Here is a 21,787-nt window from a genome sequence, read left to right as displayed (position 1 = left end):
TAACACTTTGCCCAGAGACTGAGACTGCTGTCTCATAAAAGTTGCATAGTGAGAGTTCATGCCTTGACAGGGTAGTGTTGCACATGGTTGTCCTCTTGGTTGGATATGGAAAGACTAAACGCTTGTTCTGCAGGCCTGTATCCGTAAAGGAGCCTGTCTCTGCACAGCAACCATTCCCAGCATGCACTGCTGAAACCATATAACCCCCGTGAGACTCTCGCTCTCAGTAATGTGTTGGACATATAAAATACAGAATGCACATCAGACTGTGTTGCTATTACTGTTCTCCAACAGCAACATATGCAGTATGGTCCCTTACAACAAGGCGACGTCATTAATGTTCAGATGGAGTAGTCTATCACACACATTCATGTGCAAAAAACACATTTTAGGTGACAGTCCTTGTGAAACTACAAAAAACGTTTTCACACAACTCTTGAATCTATTTTAAGGACTTTGTGCAATTTTTATCTCAACAGCGATGATACACAACTCTCTGTACAAATAGCCCTCTTCAGATCAGTTGTTTCTTTGTTTTCCAGTACGGGGATTTCTATGTCTATAAATGAATAAGAATTTACTAGGCATCATGTGTGAGGACACTTCCAGTAGATTGGTTGGTTAGACTAGCTGAATGGTTTCTCACGGTGTGTCCTTTACATAAGCTTTACATTGCTTTACCTGTGAGGCGTGTGTTATTCCCCTGGATTCTCTGTCCTGCCTCTGGCATCATGCTTTTCATTCTGAAAGCCTCCTCGGGGTGATTGAAGCGGAAGAAGGCCGACTGTCCAAAACACAGCATACACCCTGTTAAGAGAAGCAAGCAAAGTTGTTATCAAATGCTGCTCATCCATTGAGTGATTAATACCAACAGTGAATGTAGTGGCACATTGAAGAATGCTTCAAGAAAAAATAAGAGTATTATCATGACTGGTTAACCACTGACTGACTAATACCAACAGTGAATGAAGTGGCAAATTGAAAAATGCTTTAAAAAAAAGAAAAGACTATTATCATGACAGTCCCACTGAAAAGTGTGGGGTTTTTTTATACTGTGGTATGAGAGATACAGGTAAAAAGATGGGACGACTTTCCCTCTGTGTTTTATTACAGGGAAATATGAACACAAAGGAATATCATTTATTTCCATATCTGCCCTGTGATCAGGCATATGGTTTATTTACTGAAATGGAAAAAAAAGGACAAGAGGCAAATCATCTATCTTCCTCTGTGTCCATCTATTCCATTAGATGCTCAATAATTTCAGCTATGGGGCACATGTAGGGTGCATCTTGCCCTACTTAAAACGACACTGTGGGTAAACAATGTCTAACCAGAAAAAAAAAGTCAAGTTGTGGTTTTATCAACTTATTAAAAAAATACAATATCTCTAAATCTGTCTTATTGTTCACGTATGCTCATATAACAGGATAACCTGTGGTCTAACAGAGAGCATTCATGCATTTTATGGAAACTTCTTTAACCGGAGCAGATGTGCAGTGAATTTAGAGTGCCAGGTGCCCTTTTGTTCCAGCTGGAAAGCAGGAACACTTGATTGCTCCTCAGGTCTTGACAGGACGAGATGCGATTAGATCAGACAAACAAAACATTAGTTTGCATTACCATAGAAACTACCGATTTGAAAGAATTCTATCAATGAGCCATGACAAATAAACCAAAGTTCTTTAAGTTTAAGCATGTTGGTGAGTTGATGTGTAAATACAGCAGGATTGTCATAAATGAATTTCACCTAACAAAAGAGACATAGTTAAGGTATACTATGCCCCAGATGTCTAGTATTTGTAGCTCAGCATAAACAAATCAGAAACACATAGATACATGGCTATGGTGTTTGCTAAGACAAACTTGTCTTGATGTGAAGCCCGTGTGTCTACATATATAAGACAGGGAATAACAACAGTGTTTTCCAAAGTTCAAAAGGAAATTAAGTGCAGAGATTCAGGGGTTAATTTGCATTTTTTTATGTTTTGTGGAAGAGCTCAAACATGCCTGACAAAGCCAAAGGGCGCACCCTTCAAATGACATAGCCAGGGGCAACAGCTTTCATATGCTGACAACTGCACTGTGCAATGACTTTGGAAACAGAACACTCTCTGTTCTTTATCCAAGGTATAAACCCCCAGCTTAAAGCCCAGATTTCACAAACTAAATGTTAATAAAGAACATATTAGCCCAAAGAAGCATGAAAAAAGCATCTAAATACTGTATGCAATCAGCAAGCCGCAGCAACAGCCAATGTGGGCTTACTGCAAGAGAAAGCTTTACAATTCTCATCTGAGATTTAAAAAAATGGCTGGGAATATTTATGTCCATTTGCTTAGAATGCAATTTCCTCTTTAGTGAATTATTAAAAAACAAAAAGCGGAATATGTTCCCTTCATACTTTTTGTGATTCCACGGGGACTACGACAGAGATTTTAGTAGCAGTGAAGCTCATGTGGCTGGCTTGTGACCGGGGCCTCCAGGCCACCACTAACACCAGAGCTTACACCAGAACACATTAAGATCAAGGACAAGGTCCTTTCAGCCAAGCTCTGACAACCAGCACTCAGGGCTCAGACCAGGATGAGTCAGCAAACCTCACATCATGCACTTAGTAGAGCTCTGCCACTCTCGCTCTGTCAGCAAATTCTGTCAATATATGCAGCAAAATATACTTTCTCTAAAAAGAGCTGAAATATATGTGTGTGTGTGTGTGTGTGTGTGTGTGTTATGTTTCATAGATCAGTACCCAGGGGCTTCTAAATGTTCACCTCTTGGGAATTACATGTTATACAACAGGCAGAGTATCGGTGTTTACATCTGGAAAAAGGAACTGGAGACTTGGTTGTTAGATGTCAGAAATGAATGATTATTGGTCTTAATGAGCTACAAGTGAGAATGGGCTAATCTAATATGTTCTCCTGCAAGGCAAATGAATGTGAAGGTGGAAAATGAGGAGTGTAATTTTATTGCTGCAGTTGTCTGGGATAACTGACCAGCCACCAGCAGCAAAGGAGGCGATGCCCATAAGTTCTGTCACTAACACTCACTCCAAAGCAGCCGGCCATCACCGCTCCACTTATCATCATGGGTTCTAAAGGATTCTATCGGGCTGCAATGTCGGGAGGTGGGTTTGGCCATGGATTTATAGACTGTAGAGATGTAGGGCATTAATCTGCTTTCAGACACAAACACACTCTGACACGAGTGAGGATAATATAGTCGTGAACCGCACCTGTTGAGGTGGGAGCAATTCGATCTCTCTGCCACATACATCACCGTCAACCGGTGTGTTTGTCAGAGAACCCAGCTTCTTTCAACATCTAAAATGCACTGAACACTGAACTTCAACTTTACATTTACCACTCTCTACATAAAGGACAATTTGTTTAAAATATATAAATAGCATAGTTGTTTTCATGCATGATGATGCATTAATGACAGAAATGAAAGGCAAAGCTTTCTTGTCCATTGATGTACCACTCAAAATTTCCTCCTGTTTTATGATCAGAAACCCACTGATCACTTTGTTTATGATAGTTTTGGTAGCAAGCTAAGGAGATACTATAAGATATAGCCAATGTGTTCTGTGTATGCTCTCCCTCACCAGGTAACTTGCAGCAAATTCATCAGTGTGGAAATAAACTCTGGTAAACCAGTATAGATTATACAAATACTTCTTCAATTTTCACATCAATCACTCACCAGAGTACATGCAGTTCTTAAAGCAACTGTAAAATACACTGCCCTTGTTGTTAACTTTAACTGTTCAGTAAGCTATTGACGAATGTGAAATCGTTCTGAAATGAACACTTGGAAATTCCAGGAAATTTTGCACTGGTAAATAACACTTAAAAATTTGCTGTGCCAACAACAAGTTCTCTGTGACCTCCTCTTCCTCCCTCGCTTATCCTATTTCTCCGTCTGTCCTGTCTCAGTCTGTCTCATGGGATACATCCACCAGTCACTTAAGGAGGAGTCCTTTTCTCACATTAGCCAGAGCCTGCTGATACACACCCACCACTCTGGTGGTCCAGAGCTAATTTCCACTCAGCCCTGTCTGACACAATATTAATCATCTACGCATATTCCCCCTGAGTCTGATCACTAACTTTGGATCATGCCATATACGTAACAGAAAGAAAGTGTGAAGTTCATTTACGAGATTTTACAACTGATGATTCATTGTAAAAGCTGCAGCAATATTTTTAATATTAAAAAACGCCCGACGTGGAGCCTTTTAGAGAGCCTTTTGAGGTCTGATAAATGACGCACAATGTAATATTTTGTGCTGTGCATCTGCTGAGAGCCAAGCCAGGAGAATTTATTTACCTGTGGTCCCATAATGCTTAATAAAACAAAGCCATGATGGATGGCTTCTAAAGTAATGTAGGACTGAATGCAATTTTTGTAATTAAAATGAATAAGGCAGTTTGTGAGGGGATGGAGTTCAGTGCGAAATGAGAGAGAAGCCAGACAGGAGTGGGAGTCCAAGGCATTCTTGGAGGAGAAGGAGGTCGGCCAAAAACATAGCGAGTGTCCTCAGCATCAATCAAGGAGATTGATTCTCTAAACAGTGTTCCAGGGAGTGTGTTTTTTAAAGCCCATTATTACATCAAGACTGGAAGCCTTCATCAAAGTAAGTGCACATCAGAATTCATTCTAACTTTCACTTGAACGTGGTTCTAAGTCACAAAATGACCAAAAGAAACCAGAACGACTCACAAAAAGAAGACGTCATGCAAACGAGTACTTTTTTTTTCTCTCTAAGATCGATATAATTTTCACAAGTGCTTAATGTTCAGTCACAAGGGGCTAAAGAAAAATCATGTGGTCATCACAGAGAAGGAAACAAGGTACTTCCACGTTATTTTTTATATATACTTATACCTGAGGTAGAGACCTTGACATAAGTATAGAAAAAAAAAAAACAACCACAAAAAAGCAACAGTAAAATAAAAGCCTCTTACACACGACTACAAAAAAAATATTTGAACATAATTCACTCTACACCTTAAGCGTAATCTTGTAATATGTCCCAAATATGCAGATGATAAAAAGGCATTATATAGGGCAACAAAACTCCTGGACTGGGGACCTCTAAACAAAGGGATGCCAAAAGGTATGCAGGACAGTTGCCATGGCATCATGATGTTTTACAGCTTGTGAAAAGGCCAAAGACTAAAGAGGGCCAACAATTTACTGCAACCTTTAGCCAGTTCCTCCTACCAAGAAGTGCATGGTGCGCAGGCAGGCACAGAGCTGCAGCTTACTATTTGGCTGCATTTAACATTATGGCTAAATTCTGTCTAGACAATCAGGACGAAGATTACTCTGGTCATGTGTTTTCCTCTGTGAAGATGTGAAGTCCAAATCATGGGTCTCTATGTAATTTAATCAGTTGCTACACTGTCAGACATGAGACATGTCATTTGCTGCCGAGAGTCCCATTGTACCAAGTTCTCAAATTTTTGTCAATTTTCAAATATGTGGTCATGGCTTGCTTAATAATAAGGATGCCTAGAAGGCAGGAAATATTTCCATAGGGAAGTACAGCTGGTTACTTTTCATTTTTTTTTTTTTTTTTTGCAAATACAAAGACAGCCCTAATGGTCAAAGTGAAGAAATGCTTGAGCTGATGAGCCTCCGGGAGAGGAGCTATGAGTGTCCACATACACCGGATTAGCAGCACTCTTAGGTCACATTGGCCAAGAATAGATGTGTAACAGAATACAGGCACCCATGGCCCTGCCAAAATGGAGATGGATCTCTGACCAGAGGGAACTAAGTCCAGGTTTATACCCTGCTTTGCTGTCCTAATGGTATCCGTAATAACAGTGTGGTCAGAGTGATTCAGCTAATATCAGCTATGGTTTTAAGAGTTTTTTTCCCCCCTAAATGTGTATAACAGGCTTTGAGCAATCCGAAATAAAATTTGGTCCCAACCCTTTCTTTTCTGAAAATATTATGCTCTAGACCACAACTCTAGACTACTGTTGTAGAGCTGTTCAATCAGGCTTCGAGGTTCAATAACACCTCTACAGTGCTAGAGCAAGACAGGTTAATTGTAACTCTAAGATCCATCTATGAATTGTTACATAGATGTGTTTGAATTTTTAAAAAAACGAGCAATACAAAATCTTTGATTTCGGGCACGGTGTTACAGTATGACACGCTTTACCATTACTCACTGTCTGCCAATGTTTACAGTCATTTTAGACTCTGGATGTCTTTGTGTTACGCCCAGTTGTTATTAGACAAGAGGCAGGCTGTAGTTTCGCAAAATTCAGCCTAAACAATCCCAGAAAATATTCGAAAAGACCTCATGGGGCTGCCTTGAATAACATCGTTAAAATGATTCATTCTAATAAACTTACTTTTAAATCCAATTTGTTAACGTCCTCTTCTCATCCGCTGTGAACATAGTAAACTGCCCCTTTAAACGGAAAGCCACGTGTTATTCTTATTGGCAAATAATTGTTGAGCAGAAACGGGGCAGCTCTGAATTGTCCTACTGGATCCTTTGTTATGGAAATATTTGCCAGTTTCTTTTGAGCAACTCGGTGGCATTCTCAGAGAAGGGGTTCTGTATTCGCCGGTCCCGACATGCTTGAAGTCAGCTGGTTTCATAGGCAAAAAATAATTCGCCCCATTCTAGAGATTTTTTGGAAAAGCAGCAAGTTTGCTGCTACATGCTACTGTTGTGTCTCCGGTCGGCACAATAACGTTTTGGAAAATTAATCCGCACGCCTTCATTTTCCTGGCACTGTGCCTGACACAGGTAACTAAAGCCGAACAGCTGTCTCCCTCCCTGGTTCAAACTAATTTCCTCCTCAGACAGAGTGGTGATGATTGGAGTCAGGGTTAGTAAACGCTCACCCCTGACTCAGTGTTCTCATGTGCACTCCGAAGTGTCTCACAAACGTGTCACTGGGCGCGTCAGTTATTCTTTTACATTACCTTTCATTATCCATCGCTTAGTCTTTCTATGTTGTGACAAGTAACAACAAACATTCTGTCACACCCAAGAAATGCACAGTTTAGTTTCTGCGTATTTTACCCCCCCGAACAAAATATGTAGATTATTCACATGGTTCTTTAGCGCCCGTTAGCCTGCTATTAACCCACGCCACAAAAGATTACCCCAAAACCCCTCCCCCCCGGGAACCTGTTCAGTCAGATTGCATTGCACCCCCCTTAACAATAGATATTGAGCCCAGACTGTTCTTCTTTGAGTTTGTTAATTCACATTCATTATATTGCAAAAAGCTTTCACAAAGGCTATAGCAAGAAAGATTTCACACTTGAGTATCACATTTGAATATAGGTCTTTCAATACTGGGAATATATAGCATAGAGTAACGTGTTACAGTAGCACAACCCTTGTACCTCATCCCCCCGCTCAAAAGGAGGTAGGAATATTTGGGTTTGTCTGCATAATGATCATGGGCATTCTCTCTCAGTGCTGCTCATTTTGATTGAAATGACCAGTCAGCTGGAAACTGCTTTGGGAATGAAAGGGAATTAAAGACACTCAAGGCTAAATCATTTAAATATTCAGTCCCCGTGAACAAAAAGGTACTCTAGGTTTCCACAGAAACACAACATTTGTGTAAAAACAGACCTATCACACGTCGCTTAGGTGAACTTGAGTATTATGAATGCAGTTATGGGACATTGTATTTCAAAAGCCCATTAATATAATAACAATAAAAAAGTTCATTCTTAACAATGCCATGAGAAGATATTGTAAAGTAAGGTAATGGGGAAATAGAGGAATTATTCAGACAGCCCTGCTACCATATGTCAGACATGTTTTTGCTGAGATTGTTTGAATAACTGAAAAAAAAACCCTAATTCTGCACCATCGTGTTTTACATTGACATCATGATGCATCCATGTATGTGTGATCCTCATATTTCTTTGTTTTTACAATGTTTCGCCTGTTACTCCATGGCAACGAATGTCATTTTAACAGTGGTCAGATAGATACAGCAGTAAGAACACAGATACAGTGCTAGTACAAGATTAAATGCTGCCTGGTTGTGGTCATATCCTGTGATCGTTGCTGATATCTCTCAGCATTAACAGAAGACAGTTTTCCCCTGCTCCCGCGAGGTTTTACACATTGGAATAGATTTTATAAATACACATCCGAACATCATCCCCTTGGGACAGTGCCATTCTGTCGTTTATCAGGAGTTACAAATGTATGTTGCATTTGTGGATGCAGTGGAATAGCACAGTCTGCTTGGATACTGAGAATGATGTATTGCACTTAAGCAAACATTGATATCTCCCCCTAACCGCAGAGTAATTTTGATTTTTTTTTTCTTAATCTCCTGTGTTTAGATGGACCACAGCTTGAACATGTGGGAGGTGATTGGTGAACAAGATCATTGCATCATTACGGCCGCCTAGCATCTCCAGTTGTCATCCATCTTTAAGACAGGGGGCAGCAAAAGGGATGAGGTGAGGATAGAAGAGTAACAAGAGTAGCCTCTATGTTCACATTTCTAAAGGTTTTAAAAAGTAAGAAATGATATACATCTCAAAGTTGAGTGTTTTTTTTTTTTCCCCCACAGAAATAATTCATAATCTTCAGGATTCTGATGCAGAGTATGCAAATGTCATGCAGAGGATAAAACCTGTTTTGTTGTTGATGTTGTTGTTGTTTGTTGCCTTCATCATTCAACTTTCTGTTTTACTCATTTTGCAGCTGATTTCAAGAGCTATGTACAAAGTACATGCATTCCTATTATTCCTCTTTTTGTCATGCTAAATGTGGGATGATTTGTGCAAGTGCAGTGAATTGGATACGGTGTGTATTAAAACTCGTACTTCAACCCATCTTTATGACCGACTGTATCAAAACAATCAATAGATGTCTCCTTAGGAGAACAATGATACCCAGACATGTACCATGGCCAAATCCAAGCTATTGCAAACTCATTAATGTTCCCAGAGGAATCTGTGGTTAACTCTCAGTCAACACATTTCGAGAAGAACACCACTTAGCATTTACTGAATAGATTTCCTGACATTCTGATGCTTGATCGTCATTGATCATTGGATATAAAGTGCTGGCAACCCAAAAGTAATTAAGCATTGATTTAAGGCTCGATTACAGGCAATATGTAGGACTGTCACCGTATTATCAGAACTCATTTAAATATTTTAAACCAGTGCCAAGACACAAAGACAAGAAATGTTCAGAGTATTATTGAGTGCAGAAATGGCCTCCCTCTCATTTTCTGTCCAAGTGTAATGGGATCTTTAAACACTTTCCTGATGTGTTACAGAAATAGGTGCTAAACATAACAGATAACTTACAAGTCAAGACACATTTCCCATTACCATTAGTGGTGGTACGATTTCTCCAGTTATTTTTTCCGAAGTCCTGTACCAACCTTGAGACAGACGGACAGGCTTGGAGATGGGAATCCCATCCATGGAACACTGATTCCCACAGGGGTGAAGAGTGATGACTCCAGCCCGGTTCTCGATGAAGCAGTGTTGGGCTGCCACTCCTGGACCCTGAATGTTGATATCCATGGCAGCATGGCCTAAAGTGGTCCTCCCTTAACAAACAGTTGACATAGAGCCATAAACACACAAAAGCTCACACCAAAAACTCAGTTTTCCAAAGAGGCTGTGGCACTTGCCAGTCTAATTCTGACAGCCCAAGTCATGTGAAATTGACAGCTTTAATTCAAATTGATTCATTTTGTACAGTTTTGGTATGTTAAATTTGAACATTTAAAGAATATTAATGTTACGGGCTTTTTACAATTACTTTGAGCACTTTCTCAGAGCCAAAGGAAACTGGTCACTTTTTAGTCATATGGTATTAATTGGTTTGTCATGTACAGTCTAGACTTTGGCTGAATCACTCATGTGGTCCAGCCCTCTAGAGAAAAGGACATGTTGAGCTTGGATGAAGAGAAAGGCTAACACTGGAACCAAAAGCTGCAGTGAAGCATTAAATCTCACAGTCAAGGTAAACAGTCGGTCTTTGTCACAGAGAGCAGAATCGCATTCCTCAGTCCCCTCCCCGACTGACCCTGTCCACCCTCATCTGCATTCAGGCCAGAGATATGAGGATAGAACCTTCTAGAATACCTCAGCATGACATGAGCAAGTATTCAAATTTAGACCACCCTAAATAAAAACCTGCAGAAGATTCCAAGGGGCTTTCTCCTTTATCAAAAAACCTCTGGAAGCCTTCCAGAATGTTCCTTGTGCTTGCTATTGACAGACAGACAGATGGGTTGAGATAAAGGAGTCAGACAAATGAATGGATGAGCATTATCAAACAGATGTAGGAGGTGGAAGATAGGTAGTGGGTGGGGGGTGGGTGTAGTTTGTAGTTTGACTGAGGAAAAGAGAGGGAGATGGGGGTGTCTTATTGAAGCCCTCCTGCTGCTGCATGCTCAGAAATAGGGGTGATGACAGGGTCAGGTCAGGAGCTTTTCAGTCGCAACACTGAAGGCCTTGCCGTGTGGGCAAGTGTGTGTGTGTGTGTGTGTGTGTGTGTGGCAAACGTTATGGGTGGTGGCCTAGCATACACTTACTTGAATGTTACATGATATCTCCATGCTTCGTGTGTGGCATCTCTCTATGCGTATGTGTGTGTGTTTGTGTGTGTCTGTGTGTGCGTGTCAGAAGCTGTGGAAATACGTCCATTCGTGCATTCCTTTTAATCAGTAATGGTACCCTGGTATTTTTTGTTTCTCTAAAACAGCAAGACACCTTTCAAGTCATCAGCATATATTATAAACACAAAATGTACATCACAAAATCCAGGTAAAACTGAGTACAGTAGAGTGACGGCCTCATACCCTCAGGCAGGGGAAGCAGTGTGATAGCTGTGCTAAGACGGCCGCTCCCCAGGCTGACCAGATGGGGACGCTCTGCCTGGACCTTGAGTCCCTTCCCAGTCTCGATCAGATCCAGTGGGGTGCTCTAGGGATGAAAAGAAGGGCAACATGAGTGTCTGTATTCGGGGTTGTTAGGCTGATCTTAACCCTACAGATTTCAGTTCATCAAAATAATAATAGCAAATCTATATATAAGCATTCATTCACACGAGGCCAAATCTCTAAAGATTGGTTTCTCCATGTTGGCTGGCAGGTGGCTGGAGCTGCTGTTTACATATTGCCTTACACAGCGTGTGCATGTGTGTGTGTGTGTGTGTGTGTGAGAGAGAGAGAGAGAGAGAGACCCTCTGGTTCTGCCTTGAGAGCAACTCTGTGCACTGTGACAAGCTGAAAGCTCAGTAAGGGTGGTTGTCATGGTAACTGTGGGAGGCAGAAGCAAGGGGAGATTTTTTTTCCCTGCTCTGTGGAATGACATCATCCTCTTGAAAATTATGTTGCCATGTTTTTGGCTTTTATCAATATAGCCTACAGATGTAGGTCGGTGGGCAGTACTATTATTTTAATATTGTAACAAAATTGCAGACTTGTATGTGGCCTAAGAATTGTTTTATTTTTATTGCTAATTCAATCTTTGTTGTCATATTATTGTAGTCACATCATTGGCTTATGCACTAAGAAGGGCATTATCTGTCAAAGATAATACCATCTCTCAACCAAACAAAAGACACAGCTTTTTGGTACAGCTTTTTAAGGTTGCTGTGTATCATCGAGTCAAAGCTAGTCAACCATAGCCGCTAAGATCTGATCAGCGGGATTCTATTAGGCAGATTAGTTTGAGCAAAGATTGCTTAAGAGGATTGGACTGATAGATAATGAGGGTTAATGTATTAGTAAGGGCCACTGACAGGTCTGGTCCATCGCATTTTGAGCTTGTATGATGATGGCCTTTTGAGAGCAGGAGGAGGGTGAAATAATGAAGTCTTGGAGGGGGTCGTTTTCAGCGGTTACGCTGTGCAGCGGCAGCTATTCTTCTGCCAGCTAACAGATACAGCAAGGCACTGTCCTGTAACACCATACTGTAAGCCAAGAGCTTATTTACCACTTAGGGAAAAAACAGAGTTTAAACGATTAGGTAAACAATGTCTGTTAGTCCAGAGACGAAAATGGTTTGTCTTTTTGTTACTGTGTTGTTCTGTTGTCGCCACTGCCTGTGTTGATTTGACACATGCCAGTTTGTGCTAAGCTGCTGGTTCACTGAACTGAGTCCAACGAGTGAGACCATCATACAACTGTCAATTTTGAAACCAGCTTTAGAATTATCTACAAAGATGTTGTGACGCTTCCAGCAACAATAACAGAACAGCAAATTAGGAATGCAGGCAGGTGCAGTTTCCCAGACAACAATTAAAAGGACTTAAATGTGTTCTGAGTAGCTAATTGCTATTTCTAAATATAACCTCTATGTTGAGAAAACTGACCAAAAGTATACTGTACTTGGCTGACAATTTGTCAGGTAAAACAAACAAACATACAATCATAAACAGAACAGGGGGTATTTCAGAGAGCAGGTTTAGTGAAAACTCAGTTAACTCAGAGTAAGTAGTAAACCTCCTGATAGAAGAGCCCTATGGCTTTGTTTTGCTGGGAGAATGAAGCCATAGGGCTCCTCTATTAGGAGGTTTACTACTTACTCCGAGTTAACCAGTGCAGAGTTTTCACTAAACCCACTTTCTGGAATACCCCCCAGGACAGTAGCCGATGTATAGAAATCTACAGAAACTGTGTTGTCTTGGGTAGAGGGTGGTAGAGACGCTACGTCACCTCTAAGACCTGATGAGTCGCTCGTCCACACTCGGGCAAGTTCCTGTTCAGACTGTCCATGTCCATGGTGTTATCAGCCATTCCCACCGGTGCATGAGGATCCTGTGGAAGTGAGTCACAACATTTAAAAAACCACATCACAGTGAAAGGAAGATATCTCAGTGCAGTTACTGCTCAAGTATTACCTTTTTGTATTTCTGGCTTTCTTCTAGCTATAATTACACTGATAATAATGAGTTTTTCACAAATTCTTTATCATGTTTTCATTTCAAGCCATATTATCTGTTATAGAACATTTATGAGTATGGTTTTTTTTCTTTGCAATTACAGATATTTACAATAACTGACCAAGTACTTTTACCAAAAAAAAAGAACTTTTATTTCACATTCCTTGCAGTCCATAGCTAGCTATACATTAGACTCAGACACGCAAACTGTCATTCTCTCACGCACATATAAACACACAGTGATGAGTGTAGTTAGGAGAGGATTCCAGTGTTTATCAGTAATATCCTCACAGCTCCTCCACTGAGTCATTCATATGATTAATGTCTTTGGTACACAGATAGAGGAGACTTTTACAAACAGATGCTGTGGATTTCCCCACTGAACTAACACACTCTCACACACATACCAATGCCAGCAGAAACCTGACACACTCTCAGCAAGCCAGACTCTGTTTCTTTGGCATTCCTTTACTCTGAGACAGTGGCCTAGCTTTGACTTTAACCTAAACCAGAGCAAAAAGCCATCTGCAATCTCAAATGCCTATATTTGTCCATTATCTATTTATAGTCATACCTGGCACCCTGCCTAAAAGTGTAATAGTTAGACACACATCTCTTTAAAAGACCTTATGGTGTCACGAAGTCCTAGAAACCTAAACCAGAGCACAAAACGCAGCAGTAATTACAGTAATTAGACTGTGTAATAAGGCCTCTGTTCTGAGATATCAGAAGACTTCTGAAATAATCTGCAGAGCTGAGGACAATAAACACAAGCATTTATGCCTCTGCAGTGATATAAAACAGCATCTACAATATAAGTTTCTTTATGCATTTCTCTTTCAAAAACAAATAAATAAGAGCCTTTTATGTTGCTCCATACACCAAAGTACCATGGCTTCTAAATGTTTTACAGAACACACTCAACTAAAACTAAGTTAGCAGTTAGAGTTCCTAAACATAACACAAATTATTCCTCCCAGTAATGTGGCAAACAAGGTATTTGAGAATCTGTGATGTAATCAGCACAATAAAACAAATGAGTAAACTGAAATAACTGTAAAAATAGAAACTGATGCAGCAAAAATCCATATTTACCTTTTTCCAGTTGTCCAACAAAAACATGGCCTCCACTGCTGGTTAATTCAATTATGGAAACATATAGACTAACATGCAACTGCTTACCATAGCAATGCAACCTCCAGTCAGTTCAACAGCCAACTAAAATCAAAGAGGTTCTATTGTTCCTGGTCCCGACCCTGTGTGGTTCCTCATTCACTACTACGGATACCTGCTCCTATTCAAACAGGCCTGCCTCTACACGCCCCTCTGAGTTAAAGCCTGCATTCCTGCCTGCCAGCCAAAATTTCTGATAACAGATGCTAGACAGCCAAACAAAAACGACAGGGTTTGAGTGGGAGAGGGATAGAATGAAGGAGGCAAAGAAAAAAGGAGCAAAATTTGAACAAGTCACAGCAGAGACGACTGAAGTGAGAGCATGCAACAATGAAACCACTGTATGTAGGTCATCTAGATACAGACAATGAGCTTCCATCAAATGGTGTGGTCAGTAGACCCATCCAATCACGTCTGGTTTGACCCTTTCTCAGGCCCTGTCATCACCATTGGGCTCCTCTCATAGGAGCACATTGATCTACATCCCTACATGTCGCAACTGTTCACTGAGATCTCTTATGGATGCACACCAGTGCAAACTCCATGCACACTCAAGTCAGTCACCCAACAATGCAGTAGACACCACATTTTTTCCTCAGCACTATCAAGGTCGTTGTTTTTCAGAACTCCCTTTCTCATATGAGACACAGTCTGAGTTCTGAAGGGAAATGGAATGGAACATAGAAGGGAAATTTGTGGCAGGCTGAAGGCATGTGCTGGTCTGAGCCAGAGAACTTCACGTTCTTCCCAAACCATATATTATCCGAGCAAGCAAAATGAAATCCATCTCACATGCAACCATAACAGAGTCACGAGTATGTGACAAGTTGAGCATTCTTTTCACCATTCAAAACAAAGCAAGTTGTGAACAGTAGCTACACCAACACCAAATGCATGGAATTTCTACAGGGAAGTTGAAGTTTCACAGAGACCAGAAATGGGGGGATAAGTTGGTTAACTGCAGATCAGAAGATGACAGTCTAGCGTAGTCATCACAATTATAGTGACAGTGACAATGACAGGGTACAGAGGGGCCAGGGAATCCTGGCTGACATTTCTCACAAGGAAAGGCAACGTTGAAGTTTAGAATTTGGATGTTTAGTCATGATTTTAACCATACCCTCAGCTGAAACATTTTCCTAGTCTGTTTTATCATTGAGTTATATCATTATGTCCTTTTGTGCTAAATTCACAGTTGGCATAAAAAGCTGTGTAGTTTTACTTCTTTGAAGGAATTTCCCTTGAGAACATGTTAATATGGTCTATGTACTCAAGAGGAGCTGAAAGTGTTGGGGAAAAAAGCAATTAATTTCTAAGCAAAACAACACAGGGAAAGGAAATGTAGTGAAAAGTATCTCAAAGCATCCCACACTTGGAGAGTGGTAATTGCCTGCTAGTTTTAGCCCAGAGCTGTGTGGATTATTCACCAGTGGAATCTCGGTCTTCCTCAAGGACAGCAAGGAGAGTGAGAGAGAGAGAGAGAGAGAAAGAGACAGAGAGAGAGAGAAGATGAAGAAGAAGAAGGGATTAAAAATGGTTGGTTATCTTTCTCTGCCAGCTGTCTGCTTAGAGACCTCCACCTGGTGGTGAACACTAAGCGCTAATCCTATTCCTCAGTCGATTGTTCCTGCCTCCTACTTAAGCTGATGAACCAAGATGCAACAGTGAAGGATAGAAACTGAGGCTATGAAGTCATCCACACCACAGAGGTTACACTGGGTTAAATATTGGCCTTGGCATTTATAAAATCGTAAGAAAGTATAGAGTTAGGCACAATAATATTTTCCAGGGATACACTGCAGTTTGTAGCAGCTCTAACAGATACAATGATACCACAGCTGCAAGGCCATCTCATTATCATACAGAAGAACCATCTTCTCTTCCCTTCCAGCTGCTGGTCATCTTTGAACTTTTATGTTATGACTGACATATGGAAAAACATTCCCAGAGGCTCTTGTTTCATATAGAGAGATGGCAGATTTCAAAAGAGTGTATCAGAAAGGGGAAGACACACGAAGGAAATTAGTTCCAGCAGTTTGCATCTCACTGAATGAATACATATCTGGGCAGGAAATTAAGAGGCATATGATAAATACTTGGCATTTCTGCAAGTGTGCGATTATGGTTGCAGAGAAACCCAGCTATGGATTCGGCCAGCGAAAAAAACAACATTCTCCAATTTGAGATGAAGCCACAAATATGTGACAAAGTGGCAACGTGGGAAGATGGAATGGGCTCTAGAATGTGCTCTTTTTGGAAATGTATGGGTGGTAGTTACTGTCTTTTTTTTTTTCTATTTTAGACAAGCTGATAAGCTCATTATCCCATGTGAGAATTGTGTTTTGTTATTATTGTTGAAAAAAAAAAAGTTTATCTTTCCAAACGTTTCTTTGATAATGAGAGACATTTTCTTCCAGGAACCCCACAGAACCAATACAAAAAAATGCACCCGCTGATAATTGCTCCCACAAAGGGTGGCATCCCTCTCCAAAACATTCCTGACATCCGCAGAATACTTGGGAGAACTGCAAGGAGACATAAATACGGTGTAAACGTGGGGATGATTTCTGGTGTTTTCTCTCTTTTGTTTTAAATTTGAGTACATTAAGAGGGATCTCTGGTATGCTGCTTAAACTGACGTTCATTGTCTGACGTAGGCCAGAAGTGCATTATCTGTTTAATGACTTGGCACCACCTGCTTTGTGAGGACACTTAGACAGGTCAAAGGTCAAAGGGACAGCATCAAAGACTATTCTGCTCTGGTTCATGTTAAAGCCTGCTAAATATATGACCCTTCATGACCGGAAATGGAGAACCAAAGGAGACTGCGTGAAAACTGGGAGGAAAGAAAAGAACAAGGGCAAGCATGCCCGTATATTTACTGAAGGGCAGTGAAAACTGAAAAGCATGCTGGTTTTAATGGAACAGCCATTAAACCATACAGAAAAATGTTTCAACAAAGCTTAGAATCTATATATTTTTCTGCTCTGAATCATTTCAGTCAACATATACATTCCACATAAATAAGACCTTCCAACTATAGCGAGTTCAGATTTTGTTCCTGTAATTAAAGTCTATTTTTAGCATAGTACCTGGTACCACGGTTCCAGATGTAACTTCAATGGTCAACACAGAGAAGCCAAAAATTTATTGTTTTACATGAAATCTGCTTCCTCACTGGAACAATGAGCCAAATCCATTAAAAATAGGTCATCTATGACCAAGACTTTGTCCAAGATTACGCATACGATGCTTTTGTCATTAAGGCATTCCTTGAAAATGGAAAGCCAGTGAAATGTGTCCAGTGTCCACAAATTACGACTCTGTTACAGATATGTGCATACTTTGTCTATGCTCTTGTGTAACATTGGGATAATGAGCATTCAACACGACAACAAGACAGCTAGTGCCAAAAATGTCACAAGGAAATATGTGACAAACAATGAATGAGTGCCACAACATGGCAACCACAGGAGATTTCCAAGTCTATATGCAGACATCCTGGCTGACAGAGAATGGCAGGGTGTTTCCTGTGGGATGGGGCCCAGGCTGTGGCTGGTCTGCAGGGACACACAGCATGGTACAGGAACACTTACTCTGCCCAGAGGGGAGAACCCTCTGAGGGAGTACAGCAAATGACATAATGCATGGACTTTTTTTAAAACGATGTAGACAAATGTTGTCTACGAACTATGTAGAACTCATCTGTAGACAAACGTTTTAGTTTCACTTTCCATTATGACATTGGGTTTCAGCTTCACGACACATAGAAACTGAAAGGCCAGAATGAAATAGGTTGAATAAAAACATTACCGGAAAGAATCACAAAATAAATAGATAAAATAATGCTATCTAATATTGAAGGTGATTCCTTAGCGTAGTATGTGCAGTAAGGCACCTTCCCGATTCCTAGTGCCACATAGTTATGATTTCATGGTAAAAGCAATGCTTACAGAGGCATTTTAATGTAGTCACATTACCATCAAATCAGCTCAGAATGTGAGAAGCGTAAAGGTTACGTTTGGATAGTATGTCCCTGGCTTGAATACTGCTGTTGTGAGTGAGTCATAATTTCTCTGGCCCTGGTATTTTCCTCCTTCATTAGAGAGAGGACGCAGCAACGGAGCTAACAGTGAACACAATATTCCTGCAGGCTCTTACTCAAATGTTCCGTTGACTTTGGCTGTTTGTTTCCCATAGACACTGAGCTCAAAAGGCATTCCAATGGCGGTTAGCACAAAGAGTTCTTTTCAATGTGGGTAATCCCTGCAATGGACTGGGAAGGGGCCTAGGTCTACACCTCTGTGGGGTTACAGAACCTGTAGTCCATACACTGACACTGGTTATGTGAAAAATACTCCGAGACATGTTTTGTGTGTGTGTGAGAGAGTAGCTGAACAGGGGTATTTACTGAATTGGTTTTACGCTTTCTGTTGCTTATTCATCATGGGCAGACATCTCAGGGGCTATATAGAAGATAGTACACCGACGACACATGTAGAGATTTGTGTGTGATGTCCATCAGGGGTCATGTGTTCGACATACAACGAATCGCTTAGAAACACATGATGTTTTTTAGCATTTGTAAAACAACACTATATGGCCACATGATGAATGTTATTATTTGTTTGTCCCACTTTGAGAAGGATCTCATCAAAACCGCCAAGAGTTGTTGCAAACCGTCTAAACAGTATACTGTAACACATTAAATCAAATCTCATGCCATGTATAAATATGGATTTTATGGATATTACCATTAAGCGCCAGCAATAATATAATGCGGTATTCTCACAGCAAAAGCTGTCATGCCTCATCCTTGTAACCTTCCACAGCTTGATTATAACTTGTAAAATAAAAAAATGACAGTTGCGCCACACTTTACTCCTTCTTATTCTGCAATATCTCCAAATATTTCACCAGACACGTCTGCATTTTGATTTGTTTTACCTCTGGGACAAACCGGATTACGGTTCCAGCAAAGAAGCCAGCAGCGTTCTTGGGCCGCTATTTGCTGGGCGAAGGAACAGGTCCATTGCTCAAGTCGGCATCCTCTGGATGCAGACACTGGACCCACGGCCAACTCTACAAATCTTCCCCTAACTTAGCTTCTGCTTTCACTAAAATATGCTTCTAGCAGAGTACAGATTTAAAGACCAGATTCAGTTTGTTTCCATGCGACAAAACATGAAAAAAAGGCAAGACCAAACTTTCATTTCATATGGCAGCCAATCAGGACACAAGGGAGAGTAAGTCTCATCGTTACAGTGCTAGGCAACTTTGTTCAGGTGTGCCAAGTAGTGTCAGAGCATTCAGTGCCAGCTTGTGACTCACCCAATGCTTTCACCAAAACTCCAGCTAACGCTGGTAACTAATCTCCATTTCGAATCATGGACAAAGGAGAGTAGAGGACCAGGAATTCCAGTTCAAGTTGAATGTGCCAAGCGGCAAAGAACACAGGGCCTCCAGCATCAATAGGCAGAAAAAAGGAAGACGTCAATGTTCCCTTTCACTGCTAAGTTAAAGGGACGTTTCAGCACCATACGCCACGGTCTCAAAGTCAAGTGTCTCGGCGTCACCCTCCACTTTTTTTTTTCTTCTTCTAGTTTTGTCCTCCTCTCCCTCAGCAGACTTCTTCGTAGAGTTAGGAACGTGAAAGGAACTCTGTTCAAATTAGTTCTCGAATCCTGTCACTGTCCTTTCAGCCTAGTCGGAGGTGTAAAAGGAGAGGGTTTCCTTGTGCCGGTGTGCTAGCTGGACAGTGGAGAGTAAAGGAGAGCAGCATGTGTGACAGGGAGGTGGTTACAAAGAAGGGGAGGGAAGGAAACAGCTTTGGAAATCTCTCTCTCACTAATGGAAACTCATCAGTAACCTCCTTCCTGCATCTTTCGACCATGCGTTTTTTGTTTTTTTTTAATTCTGTTTCTTATTGGCATACGGGTAGACACAATATATTGTTTTTCTTTGCTGCAATTTGAGCTTAAATATCTAGACACAAGTGTTACCAAAAATTGAAACAATGACCTCATAATCATGCTTTCATTGCCAAACTTCTGCTCTCCAAATAATGGAGCTGGAAACCTCCCAGATTTGTTTCTTAACCAAAACAACTGAGTTTAAATGCACTCAATTACAAAATATCACATCACCAACAATTTGAAATTTAAGGAGTTTTGAAGCCAGATCACATTTCTTATCATACCCAAAAAAATTCCTGCTTCAAATATGACATTTAATGACCTACAGAGCTCACATGCAGAGGCGGTCCAAAGGAGAAGAACCCGTTCTGTCTGGAGAGTAATAACTGCAGACACCACTCGTGTGAAATGCAGATGTTCCAGCTGTGCCTGCAGTGGAATGCACCCACAGCTGTTTTTGAGTCACACACAACACATATACTCACAACATGACAAACACTTCCTTAAGTAAACATGTCCAGACCCAGCATACTGAGCCAATGACATAAATAAAGCTGACTGAATTCTGATTCAAAATATATTGTTCCATGTCTGATGTGCTCTCTTTGATACCAATGTTGAATGTCTAATCACACTAACAAGGAGAAATTAGCAGTAAAGAGCAAGTAGGAACAAATTGGATGCACAGAGCTTTAATAAGAAGACTGCATGATTGCAATGTTGCCCTCATTGCTTTGTGAATAGACAGGACTTGATAAACAATGGCTTGATTATTTTAGCCAAAACCTTGTGGAAATTTTTTTCCCTCTTGCTGAGTCTAAAAAGTGCAACTGATCATAGAGCATGGAAAACTCTCCAGCAACCCCCCTCACACACACACACACACGCACACACTGCCCCGACTCAAAGGCCTGCACTGTTTTTGGGGGGTGGGAGTCAAGAAGGAGCTAACGTGGCAGTGACAGAGGATAGAGTGCTGCTTCTGAGTTCTTGCTTGCTCTCTCTCTCTCTCTCTCTCTCTCTCTCTCTTTCTCTCTCTCTCTCTCTCTCTCTCTTTCTCTCTCTTTCTCTCTCTCTCTCTGTCTCTCTCTCTCTGAGATGCTGAGGCTGTGGAGTGTCCAGGAGGTATACACTATAACACTGTTGCTGTGATGCTGTTCTGTTTTGGCATAAGATATTCCCTTTCATTTTTATTCATTTTCCTTGAGGTTCACTAGGTCATAGACAGCAGGACAAGTGTCTGACAACAGAAAGCTTGTGTCACGTCCGAGGCGTTGATGAACCAAGCATGTAGCCTGATTTCTGGAAGCTGTAGTTGGCAAAAACAACTCTATCTTTCCAGAAAAAAAAAATGACAAACAATTACCAAAACGTGGGAACTTATTCAGTCTCTAAATGTCTAATGACCCCTCAAAAACCCTGGTTCCAGGACACTAACTAAAGACAATGTGCCTGGGATCTAACAAATATCAACACAATTATTGCTCTGGCCCAACCAGTTAATTTATGGGTATAACAGTTCAAGAGATGGTGAAGCACATTACTTAAAGTCACCCACACACTTTCTAACGACGCCCATCAGAACAATGTCAGAGTGGAAATGTAACAATTTAATCCACACACACCACACTATCTCGAGTTACTGGTTAATCTGCACGGGTTAAATTTCCCCCAAATACGATGGGATACTTTACCTGCGAGTAGGTATCTAATTCTCCATAAAAAAAGCTGATGTAATGAGCAGACATCCAGCTCTACAGAGACACAG

At 40.8% G+C, this 21,787-nt stretch overlaps 1 protein-coding gene across 1 annotated transcript in view; it reads right to left on the bottom strand.

Moving 5' to 3' along the window:
- phldb1b (pleckstrin homology-like domain, family B, member 1b) overlaps positions 1-21,787 on the bottom strand; it is a 52,018-nt gene extending 30,231 nt beyond the window's left edge. The window contains 5 exon segments of the mRNA XM_030776141.1: positions 682-807; positions 9,414-9,584; positions 10,845-10,968; positions 12,705-12,806; positions 21,714-21,787. Of these exon segments, the coding sequence (XP_030632001.1) occupies positions 682-807; positions 9,414-9,584; positions 10,845-10,968; positions 12,705-12,806; positions 21,714-21,767 (577 nt within the window). The 5' untranslated portion in view covers positions 21,768-21,787.

This window comes from Chanos chanos, chromosome 6, assembly GCF_902362185.1.
Source record: "Chanos chanos chromosome 6, fChaCha1.1, whole genome shotgun sequence".
NCBI lineage: Eukaryota > Metazoa > Chordata > Actinopteri > Gonorynchiformes > Chanidae > Chanos > Chanos chanos.
This window is presented reverse-complemented; position numbering and strand designations above follow the sequence as displayed.